The 12,173-nt window shown below is 41.3% G+C and overlaps 1 protein-coding gene across 1 annotated transcript in view; it reads left to right on the top strand.

Moving 5' to 3' along the window:
- Window positions 1–538: 538 nt before the first annotated feature.
- LOC118817847 (WD repeat-containing protein 49-like) overlaps window positions 539–12,173 on the top strand; it is a 78,009-nt gene continuing 66,374 nt past the window's right edge. Inside the window, 4 exon segments of the mRNA XM_036584803.1 lie at window positions 539–647; window positions 6,079–6,216; window positions 7,702–8,148; window positions 10,142–10,318. Of these exon segments, the coding sequence (XP_036440696.1) occupies window positions 6,136–6,216; window positions 7,702–8,148; window positions 10,142–10,318 (705 nt within the window). The 5' untranslated portion in view covers window positions 539–647; window positions 6,079–6,135.

The following is a 12,173-nucleotide window of genomic DNA, read 5'->3' as shown; positions in this document are numbered from 1 at the left end:
CTCTATTGTTCTCTCTCTTTTTCTCTCTCTTGCTTTCTCTCTTCTTTCTATTGCTCTCTCTCTATTTTTCTCCCTCTCTTCTCTCTGTTGCTCTCTCTCGCTCTTGCTCTCTCTTTTTGTACTCTGCCTTTATTTTTCTTCAACAACTGTCCCTTTTCTCGCTCTCACTTCTCTCTCCCTCTCTTTTTTCTTTCTCTCCCTCTCTCTGAATCTTGTCTCTTATCTCTTTAAATCACTTCCTTTTTCCAATTTCTAGCTCTCTTTAAATCTCTTTTCTCTCTCACTCTCTCATTTTCTCTCCATCTCTCTTTCTGTCTCACCCTCCCTCTTCAGCTTTCTCTTTGTACTCTCTCTCTCTGTCTCTCTCCTCTCTCTGTATCTTCTCTCTGTCTCTCTTCCCTTTCTTTTTGTACTCTCTCTCTCTCTCTCTTCCCTTTCTTTTTGTACTTTCTCTCTCTCTCTCTCTCTCTCTCTCTCTCTCTCTCCCTCTCCCTCTCTCCCTCCCTCCCTCCCTCCTGGCCAGCACTTGAACTTGAGTTTTTTGTTTTTTTTTTAAAGAATAAAAAGAAGACGTTCACAGAAACTCCTTGTGGGAAGCTTTGAAGACCCTGAACAGTGTTGGACCTGCCTTACACAAAGGATGATGGGTAGGTTTTTTACTGTGGTCTTGCGGCTCTTTAGTTTTCTGCTCCTCTGCTGGTTTCTCCTCCACTCACTCTTGTTGTTGTTTACCGTTGTGTGATCAGTGAACGACAATCATTTGCTTGTTTACTCGCGATTGTTATGTCTCAGACTTGTCGATGCTCTCAAGGCACTCCACCCAATAGCATCTGGGTCATTCTACAGAAACGTCCACTTTTCTATCTGTCCATAGGAGTCACTGGTGTTACTGATCCTCACTGGTGTTACACATAATAAAGGAAACACCAGAGACATTTTACTAAATGGCTGCTGCAGAGCATCAAACCACATGCTGTCAATCATGGAATATCCACTAAAATATGGAATTTAATCCATTTGTGTTCTGTTTTTTCACAGTTACCTCAGAATAAAGTCGGTCACACCAGTGACGTCAGCTAAAAGCTTCATATGAAATCATGAGCTAAATGAGAAAATCTCTGATAACTGAAAGACACAGTGGACTCACCATGAGCTTTTCTTCATAGATCCTCAGAAAACAGGTAAAAGGAAGTGAAGTGATGTCATCAGTGTGACTTTTATTTCAAAATAAGGGATATTTTGTTATGCAGTAACACCAGTGACACGACTCCTGGGGACAACTTTCATTATATATTTTATAATATTTATTTGGCTTTTGTATTCTTTATGTCATTTAATTTATATGTTCCATAGTCATGTATAGATTATTGCAGTTAGAATTGCAGAAAAATGTGATTTTTATCTCAAAATATGGCCTCAGCCTTCACACACGACTGTGAGGACAAGCTCTTGTGTGGTGCATGGAATTCTATATAATTGATTTAAAAAACAATATTACTAAATTGAGGCTCAAGAAGGTGTAATTGTTAAAATAACTTATTGTTTTATTTTAAAATATGAAATAAATTGTAACTCTAACATGTTTTTCAAGTGTAATATATCTGTAAACGCATTGCAAAGCAGCCCTGCAGTTATTGAGGTATCAACACTGTTTCAACTCCAGATTGTCCAGCCTGATTGTGTGATTCAGGCTTATATACAGCTTTTTGATCGGACGCGCGGTTTTCGTACAATCTTCGTTAAATTCCGAATTTTTTTCCTATAGGAATGAATGGGGTGCAAAATTGCATGACCATCTACTGTACTTCTGCTTGCCTGAAAAACATTGTTTTACATACTATCTCAGGGCAGACTCCCGAGCACGAATTCAATGTTGTTCTGACCTGCACTCATCTGTTTGTGTTTTCTTTTCCCATCCCTCGTTTCTCCTATAGAGTCCCATTCATTTTTTTCCAGCACACAAACTCTACTACTTCTTTGCCCGGCAGTCACCAAACTACATGTACTCACTAAGGGTAGGACCTCAAACTCTACTGCACAGCCATGCTGACCTGCATTCCTCTAGTGTTATTTTTTCATCTCTCGTTCCTCCCATAGAGTCCCATTCATTTCCTCCCAAACCCCAGCCCTATTATTTCCTTTGCCCAACAGCAACCAAAATGTACTAACTCAGTGCAGGTCCCCAGGCTCTAATCCACAGCCACACTGACCTGCACTCCTCTATGTGTTGTTTTTTCATCCCTCGTTTCTCACATAGACTCCCATTCATTTTCAACATCACTAAAAAGAGAGAGCCAGAAAGGTAACAGAGTCATGAGGCTCCCTGAGATGTCAGCGCCCCTCTGCTCTACTGTCAACAAACCTGAGTGAGTGAGTGAGTGAGTGAGAGCAGCGGGACGACAGCACCAACACTCCCAGTATCTAACAGGGAAAACTAATTACCAAAGGCTCCACTAAACAAGTAGGTTTTTAGCCTAGACTTATAGACTGAGGGCCTTCAGGTCTTCCTGGCTTTCTACTATAAGTGCCATGTCATCTGCATATCGAATGTTATTGATTATTCTTCCTACTGAATGCTCAGTCATCTTCCTCCAGTCCTGCTACTCCTATTACATGTTCAGCATACTAGTTGAACAGATATGGTGACAGTGGGCAGCCCTGTCAAGCACCTTCTCTGCTGTGGAACCAGTCTGTCTGGTTTATGTCATGACTGTGGCTTGTTGATCGGTAGCCATGTTTACATGCAGCATGATAATCTGGTAATAATCTGACTAACAGCTCAATCGGAATTGAGTGCGTACATGTAAACACCTCAATCAGGATTGACTAGCTGATTGAGGCAGTTTCTATCAGATCGAATAAGGTGGGTAATCCTGTAAATAATCTGTTAAATAGAAGAATAACAGCCATATAAATGTGTGTGCAGATTACATTCCTAGACAGAAAGTTTAAGTGTGTTCTGCGCCTGTGCATCTGAGACATAACGTGAGTTTTAATTTTCAACATGGCCAGAACTGAAACCAGTCTTCAAACTTGGCCTGAGCGATTTCTAAAAATACTTAGCACAATATCTCCAGTAGTAGCCGCTCGTTGTCATATTGACCATTTTCTTTGTGTAATTTTGCTCTACATTTTAGATCTTTAAACTTCTGGCGTCCACGAATGTGCCCACATGTCAAATTCTCTGTTTCTATATCTGTGTCTGTATCTTTGTGATGATCCAGCTCAGAAATCCAGTTAAAACACTTCCTGAATCTGTAGAGTCGCCCTTTCCATTCCATCTTATCACGAGATCATACGAGACTCACATCCGGAGTTATGAGCCTATGAAGAGGGGCTGAGATACACGTCATCTGCCTCTCACCGTGTGGAACTGGTGGATTGGTGTGTCCGTCTACATTCTGTGTGAAACTGACCAATGGACACTCAGGAAATCACTAAGGACTGACCATCACGCCGGAAACCCTTTATTCTTCATTCAGTCCACATCGGAGACTCATGTGAAACGGCGTCCAGAGAGTTTACAGCTGCTGAAGCTGCTGCAGCGGTTTTGGAAAGTAGTGATGAAGATAACGGAGCATTTAGATATGAAACACACACCAAGCAGGCATAACATTATGACCACCTCCTTGTTTCTACGCTCATTGTCCATTTTATCAGCTCCACTTACTATATAGGTGCACTTTGTAGTATTGATGGAGCTCCATCCTGTACCTGTACTGACCATCCAACATCAGTACCTGACCTCACTAGTGCTCAATCAAATCCTCACAACAATGTTCCAAAATCTAGTGTAAAGCATTCCCAGAAGAGTAGAGGCTGTTACTGCAGCAAAGGGGGACAAACTCACTACACACTTAAAAAAAGATGGTTCTTTAAGGGTTCTACCATAAAGACAATGGTTCTATATAGAACTGTGAACACTCAAAGAACCCTTTGCATGATTAAGTGGTTCTTTGCATCATGAAAGGGCTCTTCAGATTGATGGAGAATTTGCTATAGATGGTTCTATACAGAACCTTTTTGAAAAGCGTTCTATATAGCACCAAAAAGGGGTCTTCTGTTGTTACAAGGTTGAAAAAAGGTTCAAAAAGGTTCTATACAGAATCATACACAACACATTCTCCATCAATCTGAGGAACAATTTCACCATGATGGACAATGTGCTGTAGATGGTTCTCTATAGAACCTTATTGAAAAGGGTTCTTCTATTGTAACATGCCTGATATAGCAATAGAAGAACACTTATTGATGCTTTACAGAACCATCTACAGCACATTCCTCACCAATCTGAGTAACAGTTTCACCATGCAAAGAACCTCCTAATCATGCAAAGTGTTCTTAGAGTGTTCATGGTTCTATATAGAACAATTTTCTTTACTGTAGAACCCTTAAATTTTTAAGTGTGTAGTGAGTTTGTCCCCCTTTGCTGCAGTAACAGCCTCTACTCTTCTGGGAAGGCTTTACACTAGATGTTGGAACATTGCTGTGAGGATTTGATTGAGCATTAGCGAGGTCAGGTACTGATGTTGGATGGTCAGTTCTAGATCACTCCAACTCATCCCAGAGGTACTGGATGGAGCTCCATCACTCCAGAGAACACAGCTCCACTGCTCCACAGCCCAATGCTGGGGGTCTTTATACCCCTCTAGCCCACGCTTGGCATTGGGCCTGGTGACCTTCGGCTCAGGTGCAGCTGCTCCAGAGTGTCCCATTCTATTCAGTGCTTTCCTATGGAGTTTAGACAAGCTGTGTGTGCAATTGAATGTCTGTGTCAGCAACAGGTGACCTTAAAGGAGAATTCCACCAAATATTTCTGCATAATTAAATGGTTAAGATGTAAACAGAGCGGTTCAGAGGGTTCAGAGTGGTTCAGAGCGGTTCAGAGTGGTTCAGAGTGGGTGGTGTGAAACGCTCCATTCTAGAGAAACTTACTGAGTCAGAACTGTTCACAGTGGTGGTGATAGGAACCAGACGTCCACCTCTAAAAGCTCCCTCACAGAAAGTTCCTACATGAAATGGTTATGAATTCACTGCCTGATGACTGATAGTTTTAAGAAGATGTTTTTTTTGAAAACTATTTTGTAAATCTATTTATGGTGGAGGGATACATGCAGGGTGTTGTGAGGCAAAATAGTCCCCAAAGAAAACATATTATTTCCGATTTTCCACTATTTCCCATCATCAACATTCCATATAAACTCAGAAGACTCGTGTAGGTTCACTGGTGGTTCTGGATAGTAAATAAAATGTCTATATTTGTGTTGTAGTCATGGCGACCCCTGGTTCCTATCACCACCACTGTAAAGACATCTGAACCATTTCACACCAAACCACTCTGAATCTCTCTGTTTACATCTCAATGGGTGAATTATGTAGACATGTTAGAAAAATTGGTGGAGTATTGTACTAATAATATATATATATATATATATATATATATATAATATATATAATATATATACATATATATATATATATATATATATATTAATTACTGCTGTCGGAACAAAACCTTGAATCTTGTTTTTCAGTTTTAACTTAATTTGAAAGTGCTTGTTGCCCTTTATATTGTGTCAAAATTTCATGATGAATGGACCAAAAGAAATTGCCAGAAAAATACTTGGAAAAAAATTCTGGTTCCATTGACTTACATTAAAAGTAAAGTATGTTTTTTCCTTCTCCTGTAAAGTTGCCATTTTGATATATACAGTAATATTCAAAAGTTTGGGCACTTCTGGCTGAACGGCCTGTTATTGATTTTCTAAGCGTAATTAAGTGAACACACTTCTGTACATTTTAATTCACAGTTGCTGTTTATTGGCTGAATTCTATACACATGTAACATCTGGTCTGTGCAAAAGTGGCACATTTTATATTTTATGTTTTTCTTTGTGGTATTTATCAAGTAAATAGAAAGTATATGTAATTTGGCCAGGGGCGCCATAACTTTTGCATACAGCCGTGTTTGTCGTCTCTGAGTGCTGCGTTAGATGTCTATACTGTGTAATCACAGCTGTAGTGTCTCTCAGTTCTGGGCTGCAGTGTGACAGAAGTTTTCCCTCTGTGTCCCCCCAGAGGACCCCACAGCCGTCTCTTCTAGCTCCTGACTGACAGCTGCTGTGAAGTGTAACTATGGCGACAGAGGTGGAGGCGGAGCTGCTGGAGAGCCGTCTGAGCATGGAGGACTTTATGAAGATGCAGAGTCTGTTCCTGGTGAGAGAGAGAGAGGAAGAGGATGAAGAGAGAGAGAGAAAGAGAGAGAAGATGAAGATGGGAAGAGAGAGAGAGAGAGAGAGAGAGAGAGAGAGAAAGAGAGAGGGGGATAGGAGGAAGAGAGAGAGAAAGAGAGAGGGAGAGGAGGAAGAGGGGGAGAGGAGAGAGAGAGAGAGAGGGAGAGGAGGAAGAGAGGGGAGAGAGAGAGAGAGAGAGAGAGGGAGAGGAGGAAGAGAGAGGAGAGGAGGGAGAGAGAGAGAGAGAGAGAAGATGAAGAGGGGAAGAGAGAGGAAAAGGAAGAGAGGGAGAGGAGGAAGAGGGAGAGAGAGAGAGAAGATGAAGAGGGGAAGAGAGAGGGAGAGAAGGGAGAGAGAAAGAAAGGGTAGGAGTAGGAAGAGAAAGAGCGAGAGGGAAAGAAAGAGAGAGCAAGAGAAAGAATAAGAGACAGGAGGAAGAGAAATTGGAGGAGGGAGAGAGAGCACCATTCATGAGCACACATTAGAATTTATTATTATTATTATTATTAATTTTACTTATCACTTTTTATGCATAAAAAGTAGCTCAAAGTGCTTCACTAAAAAGATAATAAAAAATAATATGCACATAAAAGTAATAATAATAATAGATAGTAGTCTGTAATACTATTATTATTATTATTCATTTTATTTGTAAATCACATTTTACACATACAGCTGCTGCTCAAAATGCTTAACAATAAAGAAATGTGCAAATAAAACAAGATTTAAACCACAAAAATAAATTAATCACAAAATTAAACTAAAAGCCATTTAAGATTGTAGGTAAAAGTGAAAATAAAATAATATGAGTATGGACAAGGATTAATAATTCAAACAAAATTCAGCTATAAGATATTAAAGCTCAGAAAGAGGCAAATTAAATAATGAAGCTGATGTTTTATGCTCTGATTTTGGACCCACTGATATTCTGTCCTGGTTTTAGGCCACATTTAAACAGAGAAATGCATTTTAACAGACTGTTCGCTGAGAGCACATCTACAGATCAGCTGAAGTAAAGAGAAACTTTTACTTCTACTCCAGTTTATTAATGATTATAGGAATCTGCCTTTTACTCAGCTACATTTTAGCCGTTCATATTTAGTTACTAATTCCTTTTTTGTGTTTAATTTCATTCTGTTCTGTTGCTGACCTCCTACACTGCTTTGTGATTGGTCACATCTCTGACTTGGGAGTTTTAGCATTTTATTTTAGACCAAAAGAATCCCAAAAAAGAGAACAATAGAGCTGAACAAATCAGGGCCAGAGCTGATGATGCTGGACTTGGCAAGAACTTTCAATGTAGTTCTATAAGTTACTCAGTAGTTTGTTGACCCAATACTTTTGTACTTCTACTCAAGTTGTTGTTTAGGAAAGTACTTTTACGTGAGTGTGGGTTTAGACTTCTCTACCCACCTCTGGATTTTGCTGAGAAAACTGACCTTTACTGACCTGTTATTTCCATCTGCAGCTGTCTGACAGCTCCGGTTTGCCGGTGTCCATGCAGCGGGCAGAGTTTGTGGAGCAGTGCTGCTCTGTGATTGGCTGTGGCTCTCAGGAAGAGTACGGCCGCTTGTTTGACAGTGTGGACGTGTCCAGAGAGGGATGGGTGGACTGGGAGCGATTGGCCTCGTTCCTTCTGCTGGGCCTGTCCAATAAGGAGGAGCACGCCAGGGCGGCGGCCGTGCCCCGCTGGAGACCCGCCCGCACACTGCCCGCACCGCACAGAGACACCATACACAGCATCACCCACCTGCCCACCAGCAGACGGTACCTCAGCGTGAGTAAAGAGGGCACACTGGCCGTGTGGGACGAGAAGAGCCTCACACTGCTCCGGAACCACCGTCTCAGCAATGACTCAGTCAAACCCAAAGACCTCTGGGTAACGGGCATGGTGGTGCTGCCCAACGTGCACAAGGTAAACTGGCATCAGTCATTCAGATGAAACCTATATGGACCGTTTTACTGAATTAGTTCAAACTGCACTTCTACAGTAAAAAACTATTTAAATAAACAATGAAGTATTCGATATTAGATACTTACAAGGATTATATTCAGATCTATTGAAACCCAAGGCATTAATAAAGATACTAGTAAGCTAAATGTATCGTGTTGTCAGAAAAAAACCTCGTATCTCCAAAATGGTAACTTTACAGGAGAAGGAAAAAACATGCTTTACTTTTAATGTAAATCAGTGGAACCAGACTTTTTTCCAAATCATTTTGTGCCATTTCTTTTGGTCCATTCATCATGAAATTTCACACAACATAAACAGCAACAGGCATTTACAGATTATGACAAAAACTGAAAAACGACAAAGAGGGAAAAAAATACAAAATTATTATTTATAGGGAGCTTTCTATTGCAAGGCATCTGTCCCAAACCGTAACATCTAAATTTACACTTGTGAAAATGATGCTTACAATTTTTTGTTTTTTTTTTTCAATGTTTTAAAAGATCTTTTTTTGATTTCTTTCAAAGTGGAAAGATTTAGTTTGATCATGAGTTAAATTAAAAAAAAACAACAACCTCAAAACGTTCAAAAAATGCTGTGCCATGTTTTATATCACCACCGAAACAGAGTTTTAGTATGTGGGCGGAGCCTTATTTTAGCCACGCCCCTGCACTTTAGAGCCAAAAGTGAGGCTGCATCCCTGTCCCTCAAGGCCACATGGTGAGAAGTTAGATCCCATTGTTTTGAAGTAAATGTGTCCCAAAGACTGAAAATCTTAAGAATTGTCACTACCGAAACACAGAATTTCTGCAATTAAGTGACTTTTTTGCATTTTAATGGAAAAATGATAATTTTCTGTGTGAACAGCTGTTCAAAGCTGTGTTTCTGGTCATGTACTGGCTGTGTTTTTGAGCTCAACATGAGCTAAAATCGTCACAGAAACAGTCACTAATAAAACACTTGGTAAAGTTTGGGTAGAGTTATGACTGTTTTGGTAGAGACAAAATGGAATCTTTAATCATTTGTTTTAATAAAATAAGCATGATTAAGGACTAGAGTCACTCAAAGCAAAAGGATTTAGTCTAATTCAGTTAAAAGTCCTAAATGTGTTTTCAGCTCTGACTTTGGACCAGTTTGGTAGAATCATCCATGCAGGTGTACAGTTACAGACTGTAGTCCATCTGTTTCTCTGCATACTTTGTTAGCCCCCTTTTACCCTGTTCTTCAGTGGTCAGGACCCCCATGGACCCTCACAGAGCAGGTACTATTTGGGTGGTGGGTCATTCTCAGCACTGCTGTAACACTGATGTGGTGGTGGTGGTGTGTTAGTGTGTGTTGCGCTGGTCTGAGTGGATCAGACACAGCAGTGCTGCTGGAGTTTTTAAACACCTCAGTGTCACTGCTGGACTGAGAATAGTCCACCAACCAAAAATATCCAGCCAACAGCGTCCTGTGGGCAGCGTCCTGTGACCACTGATGAAGGACTAGAGGATGACCAACACAAACTGTGCAGCAGCAGATGAGCTATCGTCTCTGACTTTACATCTACAAGGTGGACTGACAAGGTAGGAGTGTCTAATAGAGGGGACAGTGAGTGGACACAGTGTTAAGAACTCCAGCAGCACTGCTGTGTCTGATCCACTCATACCAGCACAACACACACTAACACACCACCACCACGTCAGTGTTACTGCAGTGCTGAGAATGATCCACCACCCAAATAGTACCTGCTCTGTGAGGGTCCATTACAGTCTGTAACTGTAGAACTACAAAGTGCACCTATATAGTAAGTGGAGCTGATAAAATGGACAATGAGCTACTAGGCTCCTTCAGTAAACAGTATATGGCACTGAATCATGATGCAAGTTAGACATTATGATGTTCTGGATCTTTGCTTGCCATATAATATATTTGGATACTGACTGGTCAGTCCCTTCTCTTCCTGTCCCTCCTCCAGATTGCCTGTTCCTTCACCAGTAAGGAGATCTGTTTCTATGACCTGCTCTCTAAGCAGGAGTTCAGTCTGCAGTATAAGCTCCATGGCCTGCGTTACACTCCCATCAGCCTCCACTACTGGCATCATCCCCAACGTCCAGAGCAGGCCGTGCTTAGCTTTGGGGACGTAGGGGGACAGGTGAGTGACCGCCATTCTTACCTGTCTCAGTTACAGAGAGACTGTTACACATCTTACACTTACATAGCAAGACATGTTTTAATGTTTTGTTGTTAACGTTTTTAGCCTTTTTCTAGCCTGATTGTTTGTCAATAGTACCAACCAGACACCTTATCGAGCTGGAGGCCCACAGCAGTTGGAAGGTCATATGGGTCCAAAAATTGGTGTTTTGGAAGAGCCCCTCAGCACGTCTTACCAGGAAGACTTTGGTGCCTGTAGTCTTTTCCACTCTGGGAGATGTGTCTCTAAAGTCTGGGCCTGTATTTCTGGTTCTGTGGGGGTTAGAAAGTCGGCTGAGGCCCCCTCTGAAACCTTTGAAGTTGGTCCAACCTTCCCTCGTCAATCCAGGAGCCTCAAACTTCAAGGATTGTAGCCCTGTATGCCCAATTCTCTGGGGGTCAGATGGCAGGGAGAGGGCTTATTTACTAAGTTTGGAGCTTCCCTCACCTGCTGACGGGGTTCCAAAACACGTTCAAGCCCCTCTATCTGAATTTGAACCTCCATATCTCAGGTCCCCCAGTGGCCATAACCACTAGACTTGGCTCACTGGAAATAAACCATCAGCACTACCTCAGTGCAAAGTTTGTGTCCATCCAGACTCTCCTGCTCAAGTTATGAGTTTCCAAACATACAGAGTTTGAGGGCCTGTAACTAAATCTCTGAGGAGTTCACGGGACAGTTTGGCAGTGCTGGAAAATGGCCCGAAACACTACCGGCTGGTAGAGTTTCAATTTGATTTGCATTTTCTCCACTGATTTACAGAGATTCATACCCCAGGTTTGAAGGCTGTTATATCCGGTTCCCCGGAGGATGGCTGGTTATGTTTTAACATCCTAAAAGTTTCCTAAAATGGAGAGCATCCCACGCGTAGCATCAGCCTTTTAGAGAATCACACACATATTGAGTTTCAGCTACAAATAAGCACTCAAAATCCCAAATTTCCCTGATATCATGTAATACAAACCAAGCTAAATGCTAAGGGGGCCAGACCTGTTTGTACTTTTATGCACTCAGACGAAGCGCAGCAAAAAACACCAACTGTGGATGAAGAGAGTGCCCTGATGTCAGAGATCATAACAGTGGCAGCTGGTATTATAGCACTATGGCAAGGACAAAATATGTGAAGTGCATAAGACAGCATGGAGTCTGTAGCATCCACAGTAGTTGTGTTAGGCAGCCCAGTAGCATGAAAAGGTGTAGATTTTAAACGACTTTATTATTATTCAAAAATTAACTGGATTCACACAATTTTAGTGCATAGGTACATTTACAGAGATTCAAGCCCTGGGTTTGAAGGCTGTTGTCTAAAATTCCTCGGAGGATAGCTAGTTGGGGCTGGTTGTGTTTTAAAATCCTGAAAGATTCCTGAAACGGAGCGCATCCCAAATTTAGCATCAGCCTTTTACAGAATTTCGTACATCACACCCATAACGAGTTTCAGCTACAAATAAGCACTCAAAATCCCACATTTCCCTGATATCATGTAATACAAACCAAGCTGAATGCTGAAAGGGAGCCAGACACCTGTATGTACTTTTATGCACACAGAGAAAGCGCAGCAAAAAACGCAAACTGTGGATGAATATGTGGGTGGAAACACTGATAAATAGAGTGCCTTGATGTCGGAGATCATAACAGTGGCAGCTGGTGGATATTTTGGATATTAAGCACTATGGCAAGGACAAAATATGAGAAGTGCATAAGACAGCGTGGAGTCCGTAGCATCCACAGCAGTTGTGTTAAGTAGTCCAGTAGCATGAAGAGGAGTATATGTTAATATATAAGTGCACATGTACGTCTGAGAATTAAGAAAATA

The sequence above is a fragment of the Colossoma macropomum genome, unplaced genomic scaffold (genome assembly GCF_904425465.1).
Source record: "Colossoma macropomum unplaced genomic scaffold, Colossoma_macropomum, whole genome shotgun sequence".
Taxonomy (NCBI): Eukaryota; Metazoa; Chordata; class Actinopteri; order Characiformes; family Serrasalmidae; genus Colossoma; species Colossoma macropomum.
This window is presented reverse-complemented; position numbering and strand designations above follow the sequence as displayed.